The sequence below is a fragment of the Canis aureus genome, chromosome 29 (assembly GCF_053574225.1).
Source record: "Canis aureus isolate CA01 chromosome 29, VMU_Caureus_v.1.0, whole genome shotgun sequence".
Lineage (NCBI taxonomy): Eukaryota > Metazoa > Chordata > Mammalia > Carnivora > Canidae > Canis > Canis aureus.
In genome coordinates, this window is record NC_135639.1 from 7,432,984 (window position 1) to 7,448,790 (window position 15,807).

The following is a 15,807-nucleotide window of genomic DNA, read 5'->3' on the forward strand; positions in this document are numbered from 1 at the left end:
GGGGGGAGGGAGACCCGCTCCATCATCCCTGTTCTCTGACCTTAAATTCAAACCAGACAAGCATCTTTGAATCTTTTTTCTTCTTGGGGCTAGAAGGGGAGGTGGGGCCAAAGACGCAGCCTGGGTCCCAGGGACCCAGTTTCTGTTGCGAATGATTGAATCTGTGACTGTGAAGAAGGACTGGAGGGCCTCAGGGTTGTGCCTGGCGACTCAGCCAGGGCAGCCTCCCCCCCCCCCCCCCCCAGCCACCTGGCTCACCTGCCTTACCTGGCTCACCTAGCTCACATGGCTCTGAACCCGCAAGGCGCCAAGGTTTCCAAAGCGGCTGGACACCCTAGCGGGGGGCCCTATCCCCCCCTACTCCTCTCTGACCCCCCGCGGTTAGGCCCCCCGTTTGGGGCAGAAGGGAAAGCCTGGGACACAGGGCAGGTTTCGTCTCCCTCCGTTTGGGACAGGGCAGGATATACTGGAAAGGGTCCCGGAAAAGAAGACCTCTCGGTTCAAATCCGGCCGAGGTCACCGGTCAACCGTAACCTCGGGCAAGGCTCTTCTCATCTCTGATTCTCAATTTCCTCATCTTTATTTTTTTAAAGATTTTTATTTACTGGGATCCCTGGGTGGCGCAGCGGTTTGGTGCCTGCCTTTGGCCCAGGGCGCGATCCTGGAGACACGGGATCGAATCCCACGTCTGGCTCCCTGCATGGAGCCTGCTTCTCTGTCTCTGCGCCCCGCCCCCGTGTGTGTGTGTGACTATCATAAAAAAAAAAAAAAGATTTTTATTTACTTATTCATGAGACACACACACACAGAGGCAGCAACCTAGGCAGAGGGAGAAGCAGGCTTCCCGCAGGGGCCTGATGTGAGGACTGGATCCCAGGACCCCAGGATCGCGCCCCGAGCCAAAGGCAGACGCTCAGCCCCTGAGCAACCCAGGTGCCCTCAATTTCCTCATCTTTAAATGGGGACGAAGGTCTTGCCAGGCCGCTCCCACCTCAGAGGGATGCTCAGAGAACCCAGTGAGACCGCGCAAGCCCGGGGGCTTTGTAAACTGTAAATCGTGAGAACCTTAGAGCTTTTAAGCCGCGGTGGCCAGCTCTGAGGCCCTCACTGTGATTCCCCGGCGGGGCAGGAGGCGTGCAGAGCACTGCCTTCCAGTACATCGCTGCCGGCCTTAATTACATCCCCAGTTCAGAGTCACCGGGGAGAAGTCACGAACCCGAGCCCGAGGCAGCGTGTGCATGGGGGAGGGGGGATCCCCAGGAGGGAACCGGCCCGCGATCCCTCGCTCGCGCACATCCGGAGTCCCCGCGGGCCGGGCGGAGGCGCGCGGAGCCGGCGGCGAGGTACGGGCGGGCGCGCGCACCGGGCTCACGCGGGCGCCCCCGTGCCGAGGCGAGCTGCCCCCGCGCGGCGCGGGGCAGGCCCGGGGCAGCTGCGAGCGCGCCCCGCACGTGGCGGGGGTCTGGGCCGCGCGAGTGCCAATCCCCGCGCAGCGCCCCCGCCGCTCCGTCCCGGCCCCGCCCCCGCGTGCCCCTCCCCAGCTCCACTTGGCCGCCTGGACCCTCCTCCCCGCTGGAGAGCCGCGGCCCAGCCACAGCCGCAGGCGAGCCCGAGCGCGGCCGTCCCGGACCCCGCGCCGCCGGCCTCGGGCCCGCGGGCGGCGGGCATGCTGGCATGGCAGGACGGCGGGGCCAAGGCGGCTCCCTCCCACCACAAGATCTCCTTCTCTGTCCTGGACATCCTGGACCCGCAGAAATTCACCCGCGCCGCGCTCCCGGCCGTGCGCCCTGCTCCCCGGGAAGCCAAGAAAAGTTTGGCAGAGGCCGACGCGGGGAAGGACGCCAGCCCAGGGGACTCAGCTCGGCAGCGGGAGCCCTCGGGTAAGGACGCGAAGCGGCCCCGGGTCCCGGGAAGCCCCAGCCCAGGTGATGCGATGGGGGGGGGGGGGGGTTGGGACGTGGGTGGACAACCAGGGACCGATGAGTGGTCGTTAGCGGAGCCTTCACCAAAGAGAGAAAGCGCACAGGACAAGGTGCAAAGTGTCGCCTCGTCTCTGTGTTGGAACTAAATTGAGGCAGAAGAGAGCCCCCCCCCCCCCCCCGCCCCGCATCCTGGGTCAGGGATTTGCCTACCCAAGTCCGTCCCTGCTCACCGGCCAAGCCACTAAGCAGCACAGCTGTTTTGCTCGCGCTGGAAACTAAGCAGCCAGCGTCCACCTTATCCAGGCCCATTCACCGATGGGGCATTTGGTGCACCCAGCACGTGCCAGGGCCTAGAGCAGAGACTGAGATAAAAGTCATGGAAAACTTCAGAACCTGCGAGGTGTACACAGCATCATGAATATTGCCCCCATTTTACGGATCAGGGAGCTGAGGCTAAATCACGCGTCGGTGTCTTGGAGTGCGAGGTCAGGTGGGCGCACCTAGTGCCCACTTCCAGCCAACTAGACACCTGCAGAGATTCCGCTGCCCCACGCGCTCGGCCCTCTCTCCCCAGACCCAATCGCCGACTGGGGCGGGAGCAGGGGTGGGGCGGGGTGATGGGAGGCCTTTGGTCCTTTCTCCTGGAAAGCTTTTCACTTACTCCTGACTCTGGCGGGCACCCGATGAGAGGTCTGCGAGAGTTTGTGTCTGGAAGGACGGACAAAAGACAGCGGGATCCGTGCTGGGTGGAGCGTGGGCACGAGGTTCCCTGGAGGGACGCGGAGTCAGGGGCGCAAGTCCGAGGGAGGCTGGATGCGGCACAGCCCCCCCCCCCCCACTTCTCCTCCCTAAGTTTGGCAGTGATTGTCTGGGGTCTCGGGGCGCCTCTGGCGGCTGTGCTTGGGCCCGGGCAGTCCGCCCGGTAATTGTTCCGATCGCCCCTCCGAGGGGCTGCGCTCCCCTCCCCCCACAGCCATGATCGATATTCTATTACTGGAGCCTGCATATCTCCTGCCCGCAGCTTGCAGGTACCGACTTCAAACCCCCTTTCCCTGTCTGATCCTAATATTGTTCGATTAAAACTTACCTTTAATAGATGACATCTATCGATCCGGTCCCGCACAAATCTGAAACTCTATTAACACGGCAGGAGAGAGAAGATGGGAAAGAGGGAATTTCACTTTAAAGGGGGGAGGGGGGGGAAAGGGAGCTTAATAACTTCTTTTTTAATTGCTAGGAGTTCCAGACCAAAATAGGCTTCTAGGGACTAGGGAGGGAGACTGAGGCCTGAACGCACCCGACATCTCGATGTCTCCATCCATGTACAGTGCTCCCACCCGCCCGATACCGTGCAATATGGTTATTATATATTCTTAATGGGGGATCGTCATTCATTCATTCATTCATTGCAAATTCATTTCTTGGACGTCCACTAGATAGCAAGTGCGTAAAGGGCAAGAGGCCACCGCACCCCTAAACCCCAGCTCCTGGGAAGGGTTTGCGAGGGTGCGTGCCCGCGGGGTGGTGGAGGGAGCGAGAGGCGGGGGATGCGCAGGGCTGGGGGCGCTGGAGAAGAGGGCGGGGCGGGGAGGGGGGTCCGGCGACCCCGAGGGGCTGGGTCGTCCCGGGCTTCTGGTCACGCTCCGCTTCTCCGCTAGATGCTGCGGACCGCGGCGCGGGCGCGGCGTCCCCCTTGGAAGGCTCGGAGGCCGAGGAGGCGGAGGACGAGGACGAGGAAGCCGAGGACGCGGGCGCGCGGCGGCCGCACGGGCGGGCTGAGCGCCTGCAGGCGGCCCCGGCGCGCTCCCCCGAGCCCCGGGCGGCGGCGCTGGCGGCGGCGGAGCGCGGCCCCCGCGGGCTCGCGGGCTCCCCGGGCTCGCCCGGCTCCCCGCGGCCCCGGCGGCGGCGCGCCGAGCCCCGCTGCGCCAAGCCGAGGCGCGCGCGCACCGCCTTCACCTACGAGCAGCTGGTGGCCCTGGAGAACAAGTTCCGGGCCACGCGCTACCTGTCGGTGTGCGAGCGCCTGAACCTCGCGCTGTCGCTCAGCCTCACCGAGACGCAGGTCAAAATCTGGTTCCAGAACCGGAGGACCAAGTGGAAGAAGCAGAACCCGGGCGCCGACGGGGCGGCGCAGGCGGGGAGCGGCGCGCCCCAGCCCGGGGCGCCGGGGCCGGCGGCGGGCGCGGGCGGCGGCGGCGGCGGCGGCGGCGGCGCGGGGGGCAGCCCGGGAGCGCCGGGCCCCGCCGCGCTGCCCTTCCAGACTTTCCCCTCCTACTCGGCGGCCAACGTCCTCTTTCCGGCCGCCAGCTCCTTCCCGCCGCCGGCCGCAGCCGCCGGGGGCCCCTTTGCATCCTTCCTCGGGCCCTCCTACCTGAGCCCTTTCTACGCCCCGCACCTGTGAGCCCCGCGCCTCTCGGGCCTCTCGGGGCCCACCGGGTCGGAACTCGCGAGTGACTGGCGTGGTCGGCGGCTCCCGGTTCCACCGCGGGCGCCCACGCGCAGGGACCGCCCCCTCGTGGCGAGCGGCTGTCTGCGCGCCCCTTGGCTCCCGGCCGTCGGGAGGCGCCAGCAGGGGGCTCGGCCGCGCCCGCTCCGGCCTTAACCCCCTCGACTCTCCCGCCCGCCCCCCGAACCCACGCGGGCCACGGAGGGGGTCAAGGAGGGGCCCGGCATCCCGGCCGTCCTCTGCGCCTCCCGCTCCTGCACCGGGCCCTTCTCCTCCGCTCAGGCTCCGTTCAGCTCTGGGGTCTGCGTGTCCCGAGCAGGGATGGAGATTCGGGGAGCCAAGGCTTCCTCCTGCCCGCCCGTCGCTCACGCTAGGATGGAATCTTCTTCCAACATTTTAGCTCCCTCGGAGGGTAAGCAGCCTCCCCCCCTTCCCAAGCGGATTGTTTCCCTTTTCATACTCGATGTTTGGCCCAAACCCAGCGGTTCCTCCCAGATACTGAACGAGCTGGGTCCACGAGCACACACTGCCGCTGTGAAATGGACTATTTTTAAATGCACAAAACTGCACATTTTTAGATCTTCGTTTCAGATTGGGACTTGAGCGCAGTTCTTGTTCCAAACAGATTCCCCACAGGCTGTCCCTGAGAGAATAGGCATTTTACTTTTCTAAGAAGACCAGAAGTTTCTGCTAAGAAATGTTAGTAACTTTCCGGCTAGACTTACCTGCTCACGCACATGCGGTTCCACGGTCCTGCAGATTTTGAGAGCAGCTTTGACCAACCAGGCCAAGGCCTCCCTTGCTTAAAAATGTTAATGAACGGACTAGTGGCTCAACCAAAATCTTGACGTCTATGCCTCAGGCTGCCTGTTTTGCTTTGCAGTATTTGATTTGCAATATTTGATACTTTTCATACATCTGTCCTGGCGTTGCCTACGCTCCCAAATAGTGAACAGTGCAGAGAGAGCACAGCTCTCCTGCTACACACGAAAGTCATGAATCAGACTATTTTTTAAAGGCACAAACTCAACATTTTTAGAGCTTCATCTAGAGCAATCCTTGTTCCAAACAGACTCTAGGATGGCATGACATGCGAAAGATTGTCAAGGGTGTGAAAGAAGTAGTTCTTGGGCTGCAGGAGGGCCTTGGAAGCAAAAACATTTCCATCATGGATCCAACCGTGGGAACTTAACGCATGGCCCTTCGTTGAAACTGCTACTTTTATGATGTCCTTGAAAAAACTAGCTGTTTTATAAAATTCTCATGTCAGATCTGTTTGGAATACTGCCCTTAGTTTTCTAGGTATTATGTTTGGAGCTCACATCTCAGAAACCCCAATGTTCCCAAATCAGGTCACGTCTATCTCATTCTCACCTTTGTTATTTGAGGCCCACTGACACCTACACAGACACCATACTGCTTACTCCTCATTGATAGCCTGTGCCATTAACAATTTAATGAGCAAAGGCTTCTAAGCAAACCCAGTTTGGTGTCATGAACACATGATATAATTTTAAAATGTCTAGTTCTGTTATAATCAGGAATGATAGAAGATTTCCCCTGCTTCTGATAAATTAAATGAAAACTTCCTATTCACAGGACTCTTACAAGATTTGAGAATGGGTATCATTTAATTACATATCCTGTACTAATTACTCTTTTCCTTCTATGTTAAAGAAGAGTGTCCCCAAACAACACATTGTGACTTTCTAGAAGACAATTGATGCCAGATGAGATTAGAAATGCAGTTACTATAGATGAGAATGTTTGATTCACTTTACCTTTTGAGAAACACTCCCTCAATAACTGTTCATTGGATTTTGAAAAGCAACAACCCATGTGTCATGAACAGGCAGTCCAGGTGCACAGAGGCAAGATCTGTAACGAGAAACTGAATTTCTGTAAGATGTGGGAAACATTCCATCTCTCTCAGGTACCAGAGTCACAGAAGACGCCAGTTGAACAGAAAGGGACTAGGGAGGGAGGTGGGAGGCTTATCTGTCTGTGGACTAGCATGGAGTGCTGTCATTCTTCATTTTTCTTGTTTCTACAAATTGTAGCAGTCACTCCAAGTATGTGACTTTGGACTTCTGCTGCTTCGAAAGGCCCAGTGGCTTTCCAACCAAATCCTTAGACTCAACCTATTGATGTGTTTGTCTAATAAATCCTTTTTTGTAATGATTTCTCATTTAACTATTTCTTGTTCTCTGTTGGCCAAGTTTTTTTTTAAATATTTTATTTATTTATTCATAGAGACAGAGAGGCAGAGACACAAGCAGGCATCATACAGAGAGCCTGATGTGGGACTCGATCCAGGGTCCCCAGGATCACGCCCCAGGGCTGCAGGCGGCGCTAAACCGCTGCGCCACCGGGGCTGCCCTGTTGGCCAAGTTTTAAACTAATTTTATTTTATTTTATTTATTTATTTATTTTTATTTATTCATGAGAGACACACACAGAGAGAGAGAGAGAGGCAGAGACACAGTAGGACACAGGCAGAGGGAGAAGCAGGCTCCATGCAGGGAGCCCGATGTGGGACTCGATCCCGGGTCTCCAGGATCACACCCCAGGCTTCAGGCTGCGCTAAACCGCTGCGCCACCGGGGCTGCCCTTAAACTAATTTTATAATTATTGGAGTTTGTATAGGATATGTCTCCCTCTCCCTGCTAGTCTCCATAAATAGAGGGTATTTGTACCATGCTACTTTTTCATGCCACGCTAGATGCTTTTCCAAACCCATGCTAGATAAACACATAGTGGCCGTACCACTGGCAGGCAGTATATACAAACACACAGGGCCATTTTCATGGCAAAAGTGAAGCATCTTACAGAATTTTATTAGTGGTGACAAAATTAGATCAACACCTAGGTACCAGATTTTTGGGACATTAACTTCTTAGACTCACAAGTTCTTAATACCCCCATGAAGAGCCTGGCAAATTACTTTTTAGGCTTGGGATGTCCATTGGGCATAGATTTCTTTTCTCTTCTTTTATATTTTATTTATTTATTTATTTGACACAGAAAGAGAGCACAAGCAGGGGGAGAAGCAGACTGCCTGCTGAACAGGGAGCCCCATGTGGGACCCTGTCCCAGGACCCTGGGATCAGAACCTGAGTTGAAGGCAGATGCTTAACCAACTGAACCACCCAGGCACCTCTGGTCATGGACTTCTGCTGTTAAAAATGACCATTGCAGGGCAGCCCAGGTGGCTCAGCGGTTTAGCGCCGCCTTCAGCCCAGGCCATGATCCTGGAGACCCGGGATCGAGTCCCACGTCAGGCTCCCTGCATGGAGCCTGCTTCTCCCTCTGCCTATGTCTCTGCCTCTCTCTCGCTTTCTCTGTGTCTCTCATGAACAAATAAATAAATTAATTAATTTAAAAAATGACCATTGCAGATCCCCCACTTGAAACCACACAGCCAAGGAGCTACATGTGTTTAAGGGAGGGAGTGGAGAGCATACCATACATTGAGAAATCCCCATCCATTTTATTGGCACAGATCAATTTGGTGTATTTGTCTTTTTAGAAATAACTAATAAGAACCTAATTACCTAGCTTTAGGGGCGTGGGCATCAGCCTCTCTGCCCAGTGGGGAGTCTGCTTCTCCCTCTTCCCTCTCTTTCTGTGCTTTCTCTCCCTCTCTCAGATAAATACATAAAATGTTTAAAAAAAAAAAAGGAACCAACTTAATTAGCTTTAAACATTATAAGTAGGCTAAAAGATATTCTCCAATAAATGCTAATGAGTACACTTAAAAATGTAATTCCACCTTAAAGTCAGTAAAGGGAAGCATCTAAGGGTCAATGAAGTGGGAAGAGCCACTTAGGGAAAGAGATACAGGAAGTGCCCCCTCCACCTCCAGCTGGGAGCCTGAGGCAGATCCCAGAGGAACCCAGTTATGTAGACAAAGGGAGAGCCTTGGAGGAGGGTCGCTCTTGGAGGGGGGCAGCCGGAGAAAGCCTTACTTGCCACACCTAACCCTCCGTGGTTCTCTTGGGCTGTGGTTTTCAAGGGCTATAGAGGAGGCCCTTGGCCTCTGAATGGCTGGGCTTAAAGCCACTTCCAACTCTGAGTCCATATGTGAATTTGGCAAGTTCCTCCTGTCTTTGGGGCTCCATTCCCTCACCACATGCCTAGCTCAGGGGACTACAGAGTCTTTGTGCTGAAAACACTTAGCTCAGTGCCTGGCACAATGAAGGTAGCTGTTATTCCACTTGAAGCTAGAAAGGACATTAAGCACGCTGTACCTAGCCCAACCACCTCATTTACCACATTTTTATTGCAGTATAATAAACGTTCAGAAAACTGAAAATACCAGATGTGTACAGCTTGGTGCATTTTTACAAAAAGAGTACACCTGGCTGGCTCAGCTGGTGGAGCATGCGACTCGAGCTCAGGGTTGTAGGTGGAAGCCCCATTTTGGGTGTAGAGATTACTTAAAAATAAAATATTAAAAAAAATTCACCCTTAATCATCACTCAGATCAAGAAACAGAACAAATGAGCCCCTAAGAGACCCCTTGGGTCCCTTTCCAATAATTACCTCCCCTAGGGTAACCACTATCCCGACATCTAACCACATCGATTCATTGTGTCTGGTTTTCTTTTCTTTTAATTATAAAAATGGAATCCTACAGTATGTACTCTTCTGTGCCTGGATGTCTTTGCTCAGCATTTCTTATGAGTTTCATCCATGTTGTGCGTTATTCATTCCTATTCCGGTTGGTGTGTTATTGTATACACAACTTATTTATCCGTTCTGCTATTGGTGGGTAAGCAAATATTCTTTCATTATTTTTTTAAAGATTTTATTTATTTATTCATGAGAGACACAGAGAGAGAGAGACAGAGACACAGGCAGAGGGAGAAGCAGGCTCCAAGCAGGGAGCCCCACGTGGGCCTTGATCCCAGGTCTCCAGGATCAGGCTGAAGGTGGCGCTAAACGGCTGAGCCACCCAGGCTGCCCGTTCTTTCATTATTTTGATTATGGTCTTACACACTTCTTTTGGTAAATGTATCTTCATACTTTCATCGGTAATATAGCAGTGGGGTTATTGGGTGCACATACACAGGGCTTTAGTAGATACAGCCAATCCATTTTTTGGTTGTAACAATTTACATCCCCACCTGCAAGGAAGGAGAGTTGTAGGTGTTCCACATCCTCCCAACACACAGGAATGACCACCTTTATCATGTGATGATCCTGGAAGTAATCACTTCGCCTTTTGGCTAACATCAAGTGTTGATGATTCTGGAAGATATGTAGTAGTATCACATTCTGGTTTTAAATTTCATTTCCCAGTGAGTAACGATGTTGATCATCTCTCCATATGCCAGTTGGCCGTTGGGGATCTGTTTTGGTGAAGTGCCTGGTCAGATCCGCCTGCTGATAAAATAAACGGAGTCTTGGGATGCTTGGGTGGCTCAGTGGTTGAATGTCTGCCTTCAGCTCAGGGCGTGATGCCAGGGTCCTGGGATCAAGTCCTGCATCAGGCTCCCCACAGGGAACCTGCTTCTCCCTCTGCCTATGTCTCTGCCTCTCTGTGTGTCTCTCATGAATAAATAAATAAAATATTTTTAAATAAATAAGTAAATAAATAAATAAATAACTGAGTCTTAGAGGAGGTGACTTACATAAGGTCATCTGTATTACCTAAGAAACTGAGACTCAGTGAGGTTTTGTGACTAGCCCAAGGTAACACAGAGAGTAAGAGAAGAGCAGAGGGCAACCTGGGTGGCTCAGTGGTTTAGCACCTGCCTTCGGCCCAGGGTGCAATCCTGGAGACCTGGGATCGAGTCCTGTGTCAGGCTCCCTGCATGGAGCCTGCCTCTCCCTCTGCCTGTATCTCTGCCTCTCTATGTCTCTCATGAATAAATAAATAAAATATAAAAAATAAAAGAGAGAGAGAGAGGGAGAAGAGCAGAGCCTGAAAGCTGGGCCTAATGACTCCAGGATGATTTTTTTTTTAACTGGGAATATTCACAGGGTCTCAAATATCAGCCCATAAATTATTATATTAATTACAAATGGAAATGGGTTTCTTTACAGTGGTGAAATCTGGAGGATATTCCTTGACCAACTAATCACATTCATTCACATCACCAAAATTAGACAAATTAACATCATGTCCCTCCTGGTGTAATCGGGATGATTTAAATTGTACATCAGGCCACCAATCATATACAAGTTTTTAGTAAAGTATTTTTTTTTTTTAATGATCTGATAGCTATTTGGGCTATTTGTAGTTACAGTGTCAGTATTAGAAAGAAAGGGTATTCCATTGCTCGTCCTTCCTCTGTCCCCTGCCTCTTTCCTTCCTGCCACAGACATGTACAGAGTACCCATTGTGTGCCAACTGTTGTGGATGGTGGGAATTTATTAAGCAAATGAGTCCCCAGGCACAGGGTAGATTACACTCTGTGTATCTCTATTTTTTCTGTGACCATGGTAGTTTATGGAGCCAAAAAAGAGGACGACCCTTTATTTCCTCTCTACCGTGTACTAGCTCTGCAATCTGAGGTGAATTTTTGCAAGTTTTTTGAGCCTGAGAGGTGCACAGTACACTCTCAGCAAATGTTAAGGTTCTCCCTGCCAATGTATAAATTGGCTTATGTAGGTAGCTGACTGAGCCAGCCAGGTGCCCCGGGACTGCATTTTAAATAAACGCTCTTCCAGGCAGCTGCTAATCACACAGTGCTCATCCTTCGCAAGATTTAACCTGGCCAAGAACACTGGGGGCGGGAGAGAACAGTAGACAGTCCACACAAAATAGCTGAGTGGACAATCTTAGAAAATGATTTATTTTACGAAATCGATTCCCTTCTTTGAACCATTTTGTTTCGTGCATAGTTAATACGTTTACAAAATGTTCTCTTTGCTTCTAAATAACTTGCAGATCCGAAGGTAGAAGAGGCCAGGTGTGGGGGAGATTTAGATAGCACTTACAGAGCACCATATCCACGAGATCCAAAATTAACACGGATGTGCAGGAAGGTTTAAGAATAACCATAAAAAGGCTAGTTTATTTAAAAAAAAAAGATAAATAAATAAATAGCTAGTTTATTCCCTTTTTGAAAGTTCTCTTCTGGGGCACCCCGGTGACTCAGTGGTTGAGCATCTGCCTTTGGCTCAGGTTGTGATCCCAGGGTCCTGAGATCGAGTCCCACATCGGGCTCCCTGTATGGAGCCTGCTTCTCCCTCTGCTTATGTCTCTGTCTCTTTCTCTGTGTCTCTTCATGAATAAATGAATAAAATCGGGATCCCTGGGTGGCGCAGCGGTTTAGCATCTGCCTTTGGCCCAGGGTGCGATCCTGGAGACCCGGGATGGAATCGAATCCCACGTCAGGCTTCCAGTGCATGGAGCCTGCTTCTCCCTCTGCCTGTGTCTCTGCCTCTCTCTCTGTGTGTGCCTATCATAAATAAATAAAAATTAAAAAAATAAATGAATAAAATCTTAGGAAAAAAAAGAAAGTTCTCTTCTTTCACAACTGCATTTTCTTCTAAGGGATTCTAGTTTTGCATGGGAGATTCTCTTTGGTACATCATCATTGTGGCTGGCTAAGTAACTCCAAGTTCTCAGGGATTCAGGGATTCAAAATATTTAGTTCCTATGAATATATCTACGGGAAGAAGGAAACCAATCAACTCCTATTGGAACCTAAAAATCCCCACTTCCCTTTAAGCAAGATTCTGATGGAATCTTTCTAAAGACATCAAAGTTCAAGCCTGTCTCTGATTTGAAATTAGCTTCCTTCCATATAAATCAGTACAGTAATATTGGTGAATTGGAGCAAATGGCAGTTATTCAGGAGATATCAAAAAGATACCATGTCTTATCTGATAAATTCACAAGCTGACTTAATAAAAATACCTTACATGTGAGTCACACTTCTTAATCTCTCAAAACACTTTAAGTTCTTTAAGCTTATTTATTTATTTTTAAAGATTTTATTTTTTTATCTGAGAGAGAGAGCGCATACAAACCGGGTGAGAGGCAGAGGGAGAAGCAGACTCCTAGGTGAGCAGGGAGCCCAATGTGGGGCTCCATCCCAGGACTCCAGGATCATGACTTGAGCCACAGGCAGCAGCTTAACGAACTGAGCCACCCAGGTGCCCCAGTTCTTTTCAATGTGTAAGTAGGGGTGGCCATTCTGTGTTAAGCCATTGAGGAATCCCAGATTATTTTGCACAGCAGCTAGAGTACTGTACTTTTCCCATCAGCAATGTATGAGGGTTCTGATTTCTCCACATCCTTACCAACACTTTTTATTTTTTATTTTTATTTTTTTAGATATTTATTTATTTATTTATTTAGAGAGGGGCAGAGAGACAGGCAGAGGGAGAAGCAGGCTCCATGCAGGGAGCTTGATGTGGGACTGGATTCCGGGTCTCCAGGATCACACCCTGGGCTGCAGGCGGCGCTAAATCGCTGCACCACCGGGGCTGCCCTTTATTTTTTATTTTTCTTTTTTTAAAAGATTTTATTTATTTATTCATGAGAGACAGAGAGAGACAGAGAGAGACAGAGAGAGGCAGAGACACAGGCAGAGGGAGAAGCAGGCTCCATGCAGGGAGCCCAATGTGGGACTTGATTCTGAGTCTCCAGAATCACACCCCTGGGCTGAAGGCAGTGCTAAACTGCTGAGCCACCAGGGCTGCCCACCAACACTTTTTATTATTATTATTTTAAAATTAAAGCCAATCTGGGGCTCCTGGGTGGCTCAGGGGTTGAGCGTCTGCGTTTAGCTCAGGTCATGATCCTAGAGCCCTGGGATGGAGTCCCATATCGGGCTCCTCACAGGAGCCTGCTTCTCCCTCTGCCTGTGTCTCTGCCTCTCTCTTTGTCTCTCATGAATAAATAAATAAAATATTTTAAAAGTTTGAATTAAATTGAAACCAATCTAGCGTGTGAAGTGTATCTCATTGAATTTTGATTTGTATTTCTCTAATCACTAATGATATTGAACATCTTTTCAGGTGTATGTTAGCCATTTATATATTTTTGAAGAAATGTACATTCAAACCTTCTCATTTTTTAATTGGGTTGTCTTTTTGTTGATTTTTATTTTTATTTTTTTTATTTTTTAATTTTTTTTTTATTTATTTATGATAGTCACACAGAGAGAGAGAGAGATAGAGACATAGGCAGAGGGAGAAGCAGGCTCCATGCACTGGGAACCCTACGTTGATTTTTAATAATTCTTTATGTATTCAAAACACATACCCCTCCTCCAACTTTTTTTGTATATTAAAATAAACATATAGTTCAAAGACTCCCTCCTCCCTTGCTTTGCACAAAGACTTATTGAGCACCTGCTGTGTGCCAGGTGCTCTTCTATCATCTGGAAGTGCAACAGAGAGATCCTGGCTTATGGATCCAGGCAAGGGAGGAGAGGTGGGGGGAGTGACAATCACAGACGGCTGTGCACTTGGTACAACAGAGTGTAGAAAATGCCATGGCCTTCTTGTCGCTGTTTCTGTATGAAGGAACACTCTCCTTAGCACTGATGTCATTTGGAATTCAGGCTAGACATAAATATGCCACTAATGCCACCTTTGCCGTGCTAGTTCAAATGATCTGATTTGTGTTATACAAAGGTCTTGCCAGACATTTATAACTCCCAGGGTGTGGCAAAACATTGATAAAACACTATTATCATAGAAGTTAATGGGATTACCAGGATAAGTTCCAAGAATCAGAGTTACTTGTTTTCCTGAGATGAGTCATAATTGTTTCTTTCTCCCCTACAAACTTTCTAGCTCCATCTTAGTTTTCCAAAATAATTGTTTGAAAATATTTTATTCATTCATTCATTCATTCATTCAAGAAAGAGAAAGCAAGAGAGGAACAAGGGAGAGGAAGAAGCAGACTCCCTGCTGGGCAGGGAGCCTGACTTGGGGCTCAATTGCAAGACCCAGGGATCATGACCCTAGCCAAAGGCAGACGCTTAACCTACTGAGCCACCCTGGCGCTCCCCAAAATAATTATTTTAAATTTATTTATTCATGAGAGACAGAGAGAGAGAGAGAGGCAGAGACACAGGCAGAGAGAGAAGCAGGCTCCATGAGGGGAACATGATATGGGACTCGATCCCAGGACTCCAGGATCACGCCCTAGGCCGAAGGCAGGCATTAAACTGCTGAGACACCCAGGGATCCTTCCCCAAAATAATTTTAAGTAGAACTACTTCCAATGGTGTAGAGAAATATATTGCTTCCTGGCAGCAAGGTTTATGGAGTATAAACCCAGGTAATTGGATTTGCCAGTGGATTTCTAATTTTTCTTTCAACTCCAGAAGACAAAAACACTATGTTAAAATAACAGTTTCATGGCAGGACAGATATAGGATGTTTTGTCCTATCTTTCTCTTTGGAATCTTCAATATTTAGCAAACACACCTACAGAAGCAGCTGGGACCTTGACACCAACACTTATTTTCAAAGCTGAATTGGATCCCACATAATCCTTCTTTGCTTGCTGTGGGTCAGGCACTGTGTCCCTGGGAGTACACTGGTGCACACGACAGACCAGATCCCTCTCCTCTAGTCCTGCCACATACCAGTGCAGTGGTATTCCAGAATAAAAAATAGTGAGCCTACATCCCCGTGTATGTATTTGCTTAAATTGTTACACGTCTACTACAGTGCTAATAGGTTATTTACATTGCAAAATAAAAACACACATTGAAAAGGATAAGGTTATAAAATATAAATCAAATTTCTAACATTTCCTTCCTGCACATTCCTATTTCATCCTTACACCCCGTTCCTACTTTTTAAAGATTAGTGTCCTGGGGGCATCTGGGTGACTTGGTGGGTTGAGCATCTGACTCTTGATTTCAGCTCAGGTCATGATCTCAGGGTTGTGGGATCAAGCCCTGCATCCCTGCATCGGGTAGGGCATGGAGTCCATTTGTCCCTCTCCCTCCCCTCGCTTGCAAGTGCTTGTGCTCTCTTTCTATGAAAGACATAAATCTTTTTTAAAAAGTAACAAAATAAAGATTGGCATCCTGGCAGACAGGATGATTCCTGATACATTGCTCTTCTCTGCCTGGGCGGCCAGCTCCTTCTGCAGGAGGACTTAGCACCTACTACATTTTGTATTATGTCATGTCTGCTCCTCTCATCTGGGACAGCCTGCCTGTTTCTTTCTCTCTCTGTCTCTCTCTCTTCCTGTCAATTCGCCCATATATTTTGGGGGATCTTTTACCTCTCACACTGGAATGTGTTGGCACTCAATCAATTGCTATTAAATGATTGAAATATTTTTTCACTTTTTGATTAGTCTTATTTTGTTGTATTCTCTGGTGTCCAGGGATGGTTCTGTTTTTCCACTATCTTTCTGGAAATTTGGATAACAAATCTAAGGCCACATCACATTAAAAAAGAAGTCATTCATAACTTTTGCCTCGCAAGGGACGTAATTTTGTTCTTACC

General features: G+C 49.8%; 1 protein-coding gene and 1 long non-coding RNA gene across 2 annotated transcripts; one reads left to right on the forward strand and one right to left on the reverse strand.

Moving 5' to 3' along the window:
- Positions 1 to 1,609: 1,609 nt before the first annotated feature.
- Positions 1,610 to 3,680, reverse strand: LOC144300970 (uncharacterized). Its single transcript, XR_013367715.1, has 3 exons — positions 3,010 to 3,680; positions 2,584 to 2,691; positions 1,610 to 2,284 (listed from the first exon to the last, which is right to left on the reverse strand). It is a non-coding gene; the product is annotated as an uncharacterized LOC144300970 (long non-coding RNA).
- On the forward strand, positions 1,617 to 6,561 carry NKX1-2 (NK1 homeobox 2). The gene is made up of 2 exons (XM_077877293.1): positions 1,617 to 1,880; positions 3,581 to 6,561. Exons 1-2 carry the CDS (start codon positions 1,667 to 1,669, stop codon positions 4,321 to 4,323), a joined length of 957 nt encoding a protein of 318 aa, XP_077733419.1. The 5' UTR covers positions 1,617 to 1,666; the 3' UTR covers positions 4,324 to 6,561.
- The last annotated feature ends 9,246 nt before the right edge of the window (positions 6,562 to 15,807 follow it).